The following is a 13,831-nucleotide window of genomic DNA, read 5'->3' as shown; positions in this document are numbered from 1 at the left end:
ATATATATTTATTTATTTATTTTTGTTACATAAATCAGTATATTGCTTATTTAAGCACCAATTTGGCAAAAAAAAATAAAAAAAAATACAATTTTTTATTTTTATTTTTTTATATTCTTGTCCAAGAAAATTTAGAATTTAAATAAAAATGTCACTAGAAAAATCAAGTGCAACATTTGGTAATGTGATAATTTCCCTGAGTATAATAAAAATAAACAAAGTATATTTTTATCTCTAGTTTTCGTAGACCTTGTCCATGTTTTTTTTTGCTTGAAAAGGACGCTAAAACTTAAAAAAAAATTAATTTGCAAATGACAGTAAAGGTGAAAATGTGTTGATAGCGTGCTTATAAATGGATAGTTTGTAATGTACGGTAATTGTAATAAAAACAATTACATGGTTCTGCTGTTAAAATCAAGTTCCAAAGTCAGATTTATTAAGCTGCACCCCCATTTCTAAAAACTTCACAACAAGTCCCTTTTGCAGCACAAGATCTGTTAGCTTATTATTTATTATTACATTGTAATTCTTTTAATTTCAATTTTTTGGGGGGTAAAAATATATTTAGAATTATAGCTAGCTTATGAATACATATATTTATATTTTTCTTTTTTAACGGTATTAATTGTAATTTTAAGCCAAATTATTATTTTTTCTTTAATTGCTTCTCAATCCATGGGTCTGATTATTGCACTTTGGACTTCCCACCCATTGCTCAAGCTTAGCAGATTATTCAACAAAAGAGAGAAGTGGACTTGTGGATGGTTTACCGCACAGATCGAGAAGCTCTGCACTTTCCTACTTTTGCATATGTGGCAGATTTTTATTTTTTTCTTTGCTTGGAGTCTCGCGTTAATTATGTGGTATGCTGAACATTGTAGGGTAGGTGCTAATAGTTTCACGGAAACCAGTATATACACCATGTGTCTGATTGATAGTATCAATAAATTCTGCCTTGATAACACCATCTATTTAAAATACCATGGACTTCAGGATCCACCAGCTGGAGGTACTATGTTCTTCCACCAGTAGAAGGATATCAACTATGGGACTAAAAAAAAATTAGCCCCGATCTGGGTGGTTCCTATGAGGAAGCTGCTGGATGGCTGCGGGTTGATGAGGTCACGCGTCTCTTTTTCAACAAAAGTTTGATCTGCAACGAAGAAGAGCCACAAAGTCACAAGTGCAGTAGAAGAACGAGCATCACGTAAAGTGCTTAGATCAAAACAGGTCCTCTCAAAAATACAAAACTGGAGCACTTTCAAAGTCTACCTGTCAGCTCCTTTCTACACTATTTAGTCAAACGCATTGGACGCCCTGCCTTTACACGCACATGAGCTTTAATGGCATCCCAGTCTTAGTCCGTAGGGTTCAATATTGAGTTGGCCCCCGCCTGGGGTGTAACTATAGGGGGTGCAGCAGTCGCGACCGCAACTGGGCCCTGTGCTGCAGGGGGCCCATGCAGCCCCCTCTACATATGTCCGGCAGCAGCATAGGCAGCTAGGGGTACCAGTGCACCATGCACACGGGTGGCTGGAGGTGGAGGGTGATTAGCAGAGCTCCATGCTCGACTATCACACTGGCTGCTCTTTAGTTGTGCATTCCCCGCATGACCTGTGTCCTCGGCCAGCTCCTCAGAGTACCCCTCTCCTGCTCCATGCATTGCCGCTCAGTCCGATGTCTGTTCTCCCCAGCCTCATCTCTTCTGGGGACGGGGACCCCATCCTGCCTAGGGACAGTCCCCCAATGGGGCACATAAAAAAAAAAAAAAAAAAACGACTGATGCCAGTGGTGGAACTACAGGGCTCACAAAGGTCATACCTGTGACCACGCCCTGGAGTTCCAACGCCAGACTCGGAGGGAAGGACCCTGGCTGGGGTTCAGGGGGGCCCTTCATGGTTTCTTGCATCGGGTCCCTGAAGGTTCTAGTTACGCCACTGGCCCCCGCCCTTTGCAGCTATAACACCTTCAACTCTTCTGGGAAGGCCGTCCACAAGGTTTAGGAGATGTGTCTATGAGAATGTTTAACCATTCTTCCAGAAGAGCGTTTGTGAGGTCAGGCACTGATGTTAGACGAGAAGGCCTGGCTCGCTGTCTCCGCTCTAATTCACCCCAAAGGTGTTCTATCGGGGTTGAGGAGAAAAAGTAGGCACCTGGATGGGTCAACAAAATGCAGTCTTCCTGTATTAAATCACGTGAATAGATAATCCATCCAGTGCTTTGGAACAGAAAGTTGTCCAATTGGGCACAGAATCCTCTGGTGGCCATTTTGGGAGAGAGAAGCCTTTAAATAAGGTAACCCACGTCACTTTGGTGGATTGATTGGTCAGGGATAGGAACCCACTTGTGAAGGACAGTACTTAACATAGGTAGAGGTTCCAGGTGAGCAGGGAAGGTTCAGGGAGCGCTCCCTCAACACTACATTCACTCCAGTGACTGGTATGGGGGTGTGGAGCCGTCCTTCAGGAACATGTCTTGTCAAAGGCCGATTATTCAGGTAGGTGTTTTATTAAGTTCCAAAGACTTGCTTATCAGTTGTACTAAAAAAAACCCTGCTCAAGATCAATATAAAATAGTTCCATGCACCATAAGCTATGTGTGAAGGATTCCTCTCAAAATGGCTACCCAACTTAGGTCCCACCTAAAACTTCAAACTCTTCCCCTACTGTAGGTGTTAACCTTTTAAATGGACTGCTTAGCTGGTGTATTTAAGCCAACCACAGGCTCTATAGACCACAGACAATGACAGATTAGGCCACTCCCAGGCCACTCTGATGCCCTGTAAAAAGGCAGCACAGCTTCCACCGCAGACTCGTCTAAAGGCTTCCTGGTGAAGAGGAGTAAAAAGTCTCCAACTTATCACCGGTGTCCTACCGAGGGCATGATAAGGACAGAGCGCAGGCCGCCCCTTGACATGGATGATGTACACCGTGTCCAAAAAGAGGCCAGCTCTGCGCCCCACTGGAGGCTCTCCTCCCCCAGTCAGTCCCAACCAAGCCACCTTGGCACCCCCCCCTGCAGCCCTTGGCCACCGCCTGCTTGCCAGTTCGAGAACCCAGAATCGGTGCATCAGGCGCTGTCCAGCCCAACCCACCCAACGAGCAAAGAGTACCTGGAGTGGAGCTTCAGTCTGAGATGGGGATCCTTAGGAGGCAGGGAAGAGTGGGAGGGGGGGCCAAGTTGATGCACCATTGGCCTCTGAGTTGTAATTGCTCCCTTGGCCAAAGGTTGCCACTGAGCACTTGTTACAATATATTCAATAAATTTGTTTCTTTCTTTATTTTTCTTTCTTTCTTTTTCCTTCCTTCCTTCCTTCCTTCCTTCCTTCCTTCCTTCCTTCCTTCCTTCCTTCCTTCCTTCCTTCCTCCCTTGCTCAGTAAGCCTAGCAGAAGAGTGGCTTCTTTGCTCAAGTCCACTCACAGCAATGTACTTACTTGTTCTGACGATTCCCCCGGAGGCACCAGATGAGCCGGTTGGTCATTCTCCAGATTGCGCACACTCGGATCGCCGCCATGGAAGAGCAAGCGCTGGATTAGGTACTCAGTGGAAGGGTTAAGAGGCAACGCAGCAGCCATGTGCAAGGCCGTGTTTCCATGAGCCTACAAGTATGGAAAAGGAAACACAATGCAGTCAGTTACTGAAGAGACAGACAGGGTTATGTAAGGCCAAAACCCCACCAACACTAGTAGTCTGACTCACCTTCATGTTGATGAACATGGCCAGGTCAATGTGGGGCATCTGAAGGAAGAATTTCACAAGGGGGATGTTCCCGGCCTGGACGGATAGGTGGAGTACCGTTTTGTTGCTTTTAATTTCCTGTTCAAGAACTATATTTAATTTTTAGCTTCACCAACACCTGAAAGGGGGACCTCCATAGAGGCCCATTATACATCTAAAGAGAATGTTAAATCACAAAAGTTGCAAGGAAACTGCAAGAAAGTTGCACGACTTTGAGGTCGCAGCAGTGGGAACCGAGCCTTTACGGGATCCTTTCACATGTTCTGCATTGGCCCCCTTTCCTAATGTCTTGGGCCCCCGCCTATGAAGGTGGAGTGCCAGGGCCCGGTTGCAAGTATGACCTTTGTGACCCTGGTAGTTCCGCCACTAATAATACGCTAATTGCATCTGTGAAACAAACCAACAACCGGTAATATTTAGGTAAGCAGTGGATGGTACCTGACTGGTGAGGTTGGCACCCATCTGGAGCAGGAGCTGGACACATAGCATGGAGTGCCAGGGTCCGGTTGCAAGTATGACCTTTGTGACCCTGGTAGTTCCACCACTGATAATACGCTAATTGCATCTGTGAAACACACCAACAACCGGTAATATTTAGGCAAGCAGTGGAAGGTACCTGACTGGTGAGGTTGGCCCCCATCTGGAGCAGGAGCTGGACACATAGCATGGTTTCTCGGTCTTGCTGGTGGGCGTTGGAAGTGTTTTGGCTGTTTTTGCTCTTGAAGGCATTATTCTGAGCTATTACAGCACAATGAAGTGGAGTCAGACCTGGAAGAACAGAAAACATACAAAGTTGCCTCTAAAATTTCATACAGGTCAAGCGGAACACCAGTCAAATTTTTTTTTTTTTTAGGTGGACGGTGGAAGGTTTAGAACCCCTTTTAGTTTCTTTTTGTTGCTGTTTTTGTCTTTCTACTTCCTGTCCAACTAAGAAAATCGAAAGATTGCTGACCGGCCAGCAGAGATGAGCACCTACATCCAGGGGCGTAACTATAGGGGGTGCAGCAGTCACGACCGCAACTGGGCCCTGTGATGCAGGGGGCCCATGCAGCCCCCTCTACATATGGCCGGCAGCAGCATAGGCAGCTAGCACACACTATTACATACCCCCTCCATATCCCCCTGGGGACAGGGACCCCTTCTCACCTGGGGGCAGTAACTTCATCTGCCCTGGAGAAAAGGACCTCATCTCTTCTGGGGACAGGGACCCAATCCTGCCTAGGGACAGTCCCCCAATGGGGCACCTAAAAATGTAAAAAAATACATAAATAAAAACTACTGATACTAGTGGTGGAACTACAGGGCTCACAAAGGTCATACCTGTGACCACGCCCTGGAGTTCCACCACCGGACTCAGAGGGAAGGGCCCTGGCTGGGGTTCAGGGGGGCCCTTCATGGTTTCTTGCATCGGGGCCTTGAAGGTTCTAGTTACGCCACTGCCTACATCCCTTGCGAATACTAGAGAGTCGACATAGAATGATAAGTCTCTTGCTTAAATGTTGGATTAAATACAGTCCCAGACTGGGACAAACATAGGCCCATGCATTTTAGATTGAGCAGCCCCTACCCAAGGAGCCCAGCGGCAGAACGACAGAGCCCGGTGTCAAATGCGACCTTTGCAGCCCTGGTAGTTCCGCCACTGGTGCCAGTTGTTTTTTATTTTTTGTTTTTTTATTATTTATTTATTTACCATTTTATTTTATTTATTATATTATTTTTTCTTATTTTTTACATTTTTCTAAAAGCCTTGTTGGGGGGGCTTTGGTGAGATGTCGGGGGTCTAAACCTGTCATCTCGCCTTTGAGACAGAGAACGGAGATTGGGGACACATCCCTCAATCTCCATCTCGGCAGCAAAGAATGATAGGACAGGAACAGCTCTGTACGGAGGCTTCCTGTTCATTCACAAACTGAAGCCTCAGTTGTGAATGGACAAAGTCAGGGATTGGTACCGATCACTGGCTGTCTATTTCAGACAAGGAAGGGGCCATTAAATAATATATTTACCAACGCCAGTGGTGGCCTGTCAATAAAGGTGAGCAGGGGTGCCGCCCCCCTAATCCATGCGCCCGGCCCCTAATTTACATGCATGGTGCCGGACGCATAGATTTCAATGCCGGAGGCTCTAATTGGCTTAAAAAAAAGGATGGTCTCGGCAGGGCAGAGCAATGCACCCTGAGCCCATCCAGTTGTATGACAATAGTGAATTAATATTCGCTATTGTCTTCCTGATCCTCCTCCCAGCCAATCAGGAAGCGGGTCTTAAGACCTGATTGGCCTGGAGGGGAAACAACCGTATTGGCCCACAAGGAGGAAGGCGTAGAGGAGGAGGAGACGTAGAGGGGGAGGGAGCCGCCGAGGAGGAGGAGACGTGGAGGGGGAGGGAGTCGCCGAGAAGGAGGAGGAGACGTGGAGGGGGAGGGAGCCACCGAGGAGGAGGAGACGTGGAGGGGGAGGGAGCCGCCGAGAAGGAGGAGGAGACGTAGAGGGGGAGGGAGCCGCCGAGGAGGAGGAGACGTGGAGGGGGAGGGAGCCGCCGAGAAGGAGGAGGAGACGTGGAGGGGGAGGGAGACGCCGAGGAGGAGGAGACGTGGAGGGGGAGGGAGCCGCCGAGGAGGAGGAGGAGACGTGGAGGGGGAGGGAGACGCCGAGGAGGAGGAGACATGGAGGGGGAGGGAGACGGCGAGGAGGAGGAGACGTGAAGGGGGAGGGAGCCATCAAGGAGGAGACGTGGAGGGGGAGGGAGCCGCCGAGGAGGAGGAGACGTGGAGGGGGAGGGAGCCGCCGAGGAGGAGGAGACGTGGAGGGGGAGGGAGCCGCCGAGGAGGAGGAGACGCAGGGAGGAGCTGAAGCTGCTTGCAAAATAGATGGGGTAAGTGTGGGGCTGGTGGGCAGATGAGCAAGCGTTTTTTTTGCCTCCCCCCCAAAAAAATGGAGCACCAACCGCCACTGACCAATACCATCCCTGCTCTCCGTCACGACAGATCCATCACTCCAAAGACATGCAGGTAGGTTAACTGGCTTCTGTCCAAAATTGGCCCCTAGTATATGAATGGGGACCTTGGATTGTGGGCTCCTTGAGGGTAGGGACCAATGTGAGTTTACAATGTACAGGGGTGGGGACAATTGTAGACACTCAGGTTGAACTGGATGGACTGGTGTCTTTATTCAACCTTACTAACTATGCAACTATCCTCCGCAGAGTTGTCGGGTTCCCCCTCCACTCTCCCACCGTCTGCTGCGGGGGGGATCTACCAGGATGGAGAGCGGAGAATGGGTCGATAAATATGTCATGGGGGGAGGGGGTGCCAGTAGAGAGCACACGAGGGAACCAGGAGAAGGGACAGGAGCCCGGGAGTAGCAGAAAGAAGATGGATAGGCAGGGGTGGCATATAGAGGAACCGATCCGCCCATTTCTCTCTTGCCACCGCCAAATGCCTACAAAAGGGAGAGGAGGAGAAGCGGACATTCAGCGGCGGCAAGAGGGAAATGGAAGGATCCGTTCCTCTAAATGTCGTTCCCGCCGCCCCTCCTAACCAGCCCACCGGTGTGCCCTATAACCAGTCTGGGCCTGATTAAATATGACCAGCCAATGAGTAACCACATTTTAGGAATCAATCACATTGCTTGACTCACCATCGTAATTTCTGGCTTCTACATCAAGGTTCTTCTGATGCGAAAGAGCCAGGAAGACCTAAAAGAAAATGTGGATGAAACAGAGGGAATCAAAGAGATACATTCTCTGTATTGAGCCAAAAACCCGGTTGATCCCGCTGCTCTCTATCGCCCCCTTCTGTCCCCAATTCAGCTCCAGATTTTGCAGCTGTGGCAGCACATGCTCAGTTTTCAGTGAGTTTCTATGCTAAGCATTTCCTCTCTATCACATCTGAGCAGCCCGTGTGACTATAGAGACTCACATGTGGGTGTATACTAGACCCCCCCCCCCCCCCAGCTTATCCTGTGCAGTTTCGGTGCATAGATGATGAAACACCCAATCTTCTATATACAGGACCTTGGGAATTCCCCACTGAACCCAGGCATGTACTGGCCATCGGGACTATCGGGAGTTTCCCGGCGGGCCGATGGCTCAGTGGGCCGCTTTCAGTGACAGCCAGTGGCATCGCTAAGGGGGATTTTTGGGGCTATAGCCCCTAATCTGGGGCCCATAGCCCCAAGTCAGTCTGGGAGTCCCCAACCACAGGGTCCCGTCCCACTACCTGCCCTCTTTCTACTGACCCTGATGTAAGGAGGGGATCTCTGGGGACCCTGATGTAAGAGGGAGGCTCTCTGGGGAACCTGATGTAAGGTAGACGCTCTCTGTGGAACCGGATGTAAGGGGGGGGCTCTCTAGGGACCCTGATCTAAGGATGGGCTCTCTGGAGACCCTGATGTAAGGGGAAGGCTATATAGGGACCCTGATCTAAGGAGGGGCTCTCTGGAGACCCTGATGTAAGGCAGAGGATCTCTGGGGGACCCTGTTGTAAGGGGAGGCTCTCTGGGGACCCTGATGTAAGAGAGACGCTCTCTGTGGACCCGGATGTAAGGGGGAGGCTCTCTAGCGACCCTGATCTAAGGAGGGGCTCTCTGGAGACCCTGATGTAAGGGGAAGGCTATATAGGGACCCTGATCTAAGGAGGGGCTCTATGGAGACCCTGATGTAAGGGGAAGGCTATATAGGGACCCTGATCTAAGGAGGGGCTCTCTGGAGACCCTGATGTAAGGGGAAGGCTATATAGGGACCCTGATCTAAGGAGGGGCTCTCTGGAGACCCTGATGTAAGGGGAAGGCTATATAGGGACCCTGATCTAAGGAGGGGCTCTCTGGAGACCCTGATGTAAGGGGAAGGCTATATAGGGACCCTGATCTAAGGAGAGGCTCTCTGGAGACCCTGATGTAAGGCAGAGGATCTCTGGGGACCCTGTTGTAAGGGGAGGCTCTCTGGGGACCCTGATGTAAGGGAGACGCTCTCTGTGGACCCGGATGTAAGGGGGAGGTTCTCTAGGGACCCTGATCTAAGGAGGGGCTCTCTGGAGACCCTGATGTAAGGGGAAGGCTATATAGGGACCCTGATCTAAGGAGAGGCTCTCTGGAGACCCTGATGTAAGGCAGAGGATCTCTGGGGACCCTGTTGTAAGGGGAGGCTCTCTGGGGACCCTGATGCAAGGGGGGCTCTAGGGGCAATTGCGTACAGTTTATATACTGTCTTTGCAAAATTAAAGTGGGCCGGTCTGGATGAAGTCCAGGGCCAAATTTTTGTCCCAGTCCAGCCCTGACTGAACCTCACCTCAGAAATAGGGCAAAGGTGCAAACAGTACTGGTCCCCAATATGCCCAGCAGGTAAAATGCTTGAGAAATATAAGGTAGATTTGAAGGACCCTATCTGATATTCACCTGGAACTTAGAAGCTTATGCCCACCGTATTCTCTATATTGCCAAAAGTATTAGGACAGCTGCCTTTACACGCATATGAACTTTAATGGTATCCCAGTCTTGGTCTGTAGGGTTCAATATTGAGTTGGCCCACCCTTTGCAGCTGTAATTATTTGGTGGAGGGGGGATTATGGTGGGAGAGGGGGTTGTTTTTCAGGGGTTGGTCTTGGCCCCTTAGTTCCAGTGAAAGGAACTCTTAAGGCATCAGCATACCAAGACATTTTGGACAATTTCATGCTCCCAAATTTGTGGGAACAGTTTGGGGACGGCCCCTTCCTGTTCCAACATGGCTGCACTCCAGTGCACAAAGCATCAGGTTGAGGCAGGCCAATCAAGTTCCTCCCCCCCAAACTCGCTCATCCATGTCTTTATGGACCTTGCTTTGTGCACTGGTGGGCAGCCATGTTGGAACAGGAAGGGGCCGTCCCCAAACTGTGCCCACAAAGTTGGGAGCATGAAATTGTCCAAAATGTCTTGGCATGCTGATGCCTTAAGAGTGCCCTTCACTGAAACTAAGGGGGCCAAGCCCAACCCCTGAAAAACAACCACACCATAATCCCCCCTCCACCAAATGATTTGGTCCAGTGCGCAAAGCAAGGTCCATAAAGACATGGATGAGCGAGTTTGGGATGGAGGAACTTGACTGGCCTGCACAGAGTCCTGACCTCAACCCAATAGAAGACCTTTGGGATGCCAGGCCTTCTCCTCCAACATCAGTGCCTGACCTCACAAATGCACTTCTGGAAGAATGGTCAAACCTTCCCATAGACACCCTCCTAAACCTTGTGGGCGGCCTTCCCAGAAAAGTACAACTTTCCTTTAGATTTACCAAAACCAAATAATATGAGGTCAAACCTAAACACTTTCAGTTTGTCTGCAGTCAGGCCGGCCCTTGCTCTACATAGTTGAAGGTAAAGCTAAAGGAAATCGAATAAGAAAATTGTATAATGTATGGCGAGCTTAAGACTAGGACGCAGTTAAAGTTCATGTGCATGTAAAGGCAGGTGTCCCAATACTTTTGACAAAATAGAGTATTTTTAATGATTATTATTTTTTTTTTTTGTAGAACTTGTCTACAGAAGTTCTCCCTTGAACTTACTCTGAGGACCTCGAAAAATCCGTAGGTTCCAGCGACATGTAGGGCTGTCTGCCCCTTGCAGTCCGCAGCACTGACGTCGGCACCCAGCATGATCAGGTCATAGACGATCTCAGGCTGGTTGGCTGCAACGGCCACCAGGAGCGGAGTCTGGATAGAGGGAAAAATGAAAAAAAGTCAGACAAATTTTTTCGGGCACCGAAGAGTGCAAAACGCCCGCTGCCGACATATGATATATAAGATATATGGCGGTTGTTTGAAGTGGAATACGCGCTAACGCGTTTCGTAATCACGTCTTCCTCAGGGGGCCTAGTGTATAGTCTTTGAAGCACTGCATTTATTCTATGGACTTTTTTGGTACTTTATTATATATATATGAATGTTTGGCTCATGAGTGCAAAACGCCCGCTGCCGACATTTAAATGGCGGTTGTTTGAAGTGGAATACCGTTGTTATGGCAGCAGACAGCGGACAGTCCTCTTTCAGGATAAAAGTGGTCTCCGTGGTGGATTCGCCATGAGATCACTTCTAATCGGGGGGCGGGGCCCCCCTTCTCGGTAGCGGCGGAGACGATCGCGTCCTTTCCCCCTGTGAGGCTGGATGCCGAGTGAGGGAAAGACGACCCCCACTCGGTTCCACACCATTGGATGACGGAAGCGACTTCAAACATCACTTCCGCCCAATGGTCTCAAAGGGGAAATCTCATATTTACACTAAAATGCAATAAATGAAAAAAATGTATCAATTTATTTTTTTCATTTATTGCAATTTAGTGTAAATATGAGATCTGAGGTATTTTTGACTAGGTGATGACACACGCTGAGGCTGGTAGACAGGACAGCTGCATGGACACGCCCTAACGCGTTTCGTAATCACGTCTTCCTCAGGGGGCCTAGTGTATAGTCTTTGAAGCAGTGCATTTATTCTATGGACTTTTTGGGACTTAATTATATATATATGAATGTTTGGCTCATGAGTGCAAAATGCCCGCTGCCGACATTTATATGGGGGTTGTTTGAAGTGGAATACCGTTGTTATGGCAGCAGATAGCAGACGGTCCTCTTTCAGGATAAAAGTGGTCTCCGCAGTGTATTCGCCACGAGATCACTTCTAATCGGGGGCGGGGCCCCCCTTCTCACGGAGACGTTCGCGTCCTTTTCCCCTGTGAGGCCAGATGCCGATTGAGGGAAAGACAAGCCCCACTCGGCTCCATACCATTGGATGACGGAAGCAACGCCAAACATCACTTCCGCCCAATGGTCTCAAAGGGGAAATCTCATATTTACACTAAAATGCAATAAATTAAAAAAATTTATCAATTTCTTTTTTTTTTTTTTTTCATTTATTGCAATTTAGTGTAAATATGAGATCTGAGGTCTTTTTGACTAGGTGATGACACACGCTGAGGCTGGTAGACAGGACAGCTGCATGGACATGCTCTAACGCTTTTTCGTAATCACGTCTTCCTCAGGGGGCCTACTGTATAGTCTTTGAAGCAGTGCATTTATTCTATGGACTTTTTTGGGACTTTATTATATATATATATATATATGAATGTTTTGGCTCATGTATGGTACATTTGGCACTTCTGCACTTAAACATCTTAGGCTATATGTGTTTTAAGCGCTGTTTAATGCCAGGGTATTTTATTTATATTTTATCTTTGCATTTTTCTGATCTAAAATGTAAAATAAATAAGATTTTTTTTTTTTAAAAGGCCCCGTCCCGACGAGCTCCCGCACAGAAGCGAGCGCATACGTAAGTCGCGCCGCATATGAAAATAAGATATATGGCGGTTGTTTGAAGTGGAATACGGGCTAACGCGTTTCGTAATCACGTCTTCCTCAGGGGGCCTAGTGTATAGTCTTAGAAGCAGTGCATTTATTCTATGAACTTTTTTGGGACTTTATTATATATATGAATATATATTAATGAGCTATCGCCCCGATCGTTAGAGCGAGAGCAATAATTCTAGCCTTAGACCTCCTCTGCAACTCAAAACTGGTAACCTGTAGACATTTTTAAACGCCGCTTATTGAGATTTTTAAGAGCCAAAGTTTGTCGCCTTTCCACGAGCCGGCGCAATTTTGAAACGCGACATGTTGGGTATCAGTTTACTCGGTGTAACATCTTCTTTCACAAAATATATATATAAAAAAAATGGGCTGTACTTTATTATTTTTTAATTCAACATTTTTTATTTTTTCCGAAAAAAATTGCACTTGTAAGACAGCTGCACAAATACGGTGTGACATTGCAACGGCCGCCATTTTATTCTCTAGTGTGTCTGAAAAAAATATATATAATGTTTGGGGGTTCTAAGTAATTTTCTAGCAAAAAAACCCCCCCCAAAAAACTGATTTTAACTTGTAAACTACCAAATCTGAAAAACAGGCCCGGTCCTTAAAGAAAGGAATGGCATTCCATCGTATTTTAGGACGTAATTATTGGACTCGTACCTTCCCATTGTGCTCCTTCACGTCCAGCTGGCCATACTGCAGGTAGCGCTCGGCTGCAGCGTAAGCCAGGCTCCGCATGCCCCTCGCAGCATAGAGGTGCAGGATCCTGGAAATCAAGGAAAAAGATGCAACCGGTAAGATGGGGGAAAGGGCAGTGCGAAGTGCCATACGAAGACCCAGAACTTCCTCCATGGCTACAGCCAGGGTCAGATATCCATCCCTTGGACCTCAAGGCTACGCCAAGGGGTAGACAGAAACAGCGGCTGCCTTGGGCACCTCAACACCAGTTGGACTCAAAAGGGGAAGGATGGGATGGGGGTGGGATGGGGATGGGATGGGAGTGGGATGGGGATGGGATGGGAGTGGGATGGGGGTGGGATGGGGATGGGATGGGAGTGGGATGGGGGTGGGATGGGAGTGGGATGGGGGTGGGATGGGGATGGGATGGGGGTGGGATGGGGGTGGGATGGGAGTGGGATGGGGGTGGGATGGGGGTGGGATGGGAGTGGGATGGGGGTGGGATGGGGATGGGATGGGAGTGGGATGGGGGTGGGATGGGAATGGGATGGGAGTGGGATGGGGGCGGGATGGGAGTGGGATGGGGGTGGGATGGGAGTGGGATGGGGGTGGGATGGGGATGGGATGGGAGTGGGATGGGGGTGGGATGGGGATGGGATGGGAGTGGGATGGGGGTGGGATGGGGATGGGATGGGAGTGGGATGGGGGTGGGATAGGAGTGGGATGGGAGTGAGATGGGGGTGGGATGTGGTGGGGGTGGGATAGGGTGGGGTGGGGTGGGGTGGGTGGGTCACACTTTTTTTTAGCTTGGATCCTTGGAAAGAACCTTGTCCCAGAACTTCTGAAGCCTGTAGGCACTTCTTTGTAGGTCTACAGTACCCAATGGTTGATCCAGCTTGGACAATAACCATCTGGACACAATTTTTGTTATTCGGAGATTCAGATGTATCCAAATTTCCCGAAAAATTACAATAGTAACAAATTTAAATGAATCCAAAAATAACGGAGCAAAAACTTTTGTCCAAATTAACACATTGTCCGAATTCGAAACAAACTCATAAATTATATTGAACTCAAAATGGGACCATATT

General features: G+C 48.5%; 1 protein-coding gene across 1 annotated transcript in view; it reads right to left on the bottom strand.

Moving 5' to 3' along the window:
• Nucleotides 1-268: 268 nt before the first annotated feature.
• Nucleotides 269-13,831, bottom strand: part of NFKBID (NFKB inhibitor delta) — a 39,276-nt gene continuing 25,713 nt past the window's right edge. Inside the window, exons 6-12 of the mRNA XM_077456380.1 lie at nucleotides 12,723-12,828; nucleotides 10,267-10,413; nucleotides 7,374-7,431; nucleotides 4,355-4,506; nucleotides 3,700-3,816; nucleotides 3,435-3,599; nucleotides 269-1,153 (exon numbers count right to left, since the gene is read on the bottom strand). Of these exons, the coding sequence (XP_077312506.1) occupies nucleotides 1,085-1,153; nucleotides 3,435-3,599; nucleotides 3,700-3,816; nucleotides 4,355-4,506; nucleotides 7,374-7,431; nucleotides 10,267-10,413; nucleotides 12,723-12,828 (814 nt within the window). The 3' untranslated portion in view covers nucleotides 269-1,084. The remainder of the gene's footprint in view (nucleotides 1,154-3,434; nucleotides 3,600-3,699; nucleotides 3,817-4,354; nucleotides 4,507-7,373; nucleotides 7,432-10,266; nucleotides 10,414-12,722; nucleotides 12,829-13,831) is intronic.

The sequence above is a fragment of the Lithobates pipiens genome, unplaced genomic scaffold, assembly GCF_037356315.1.
Source record: "Lithobates pipiens isolate NorthernLeopardFrog02 unplaced genomic scaffold, aLitPip1_a1.2 Scaffold_27, whole genome shotgun sequence".
NCBI lineage: Eukaryota > Metazoa > Chordata > Amphibia > Anura > Ranidae > Lithobates > Lithobates pipiens.
The sequence above is the reverse complement of the archived record's forward strand: the minus strand, read 5'-3'. Positions and strand labels throughout refer to the sequence as shown.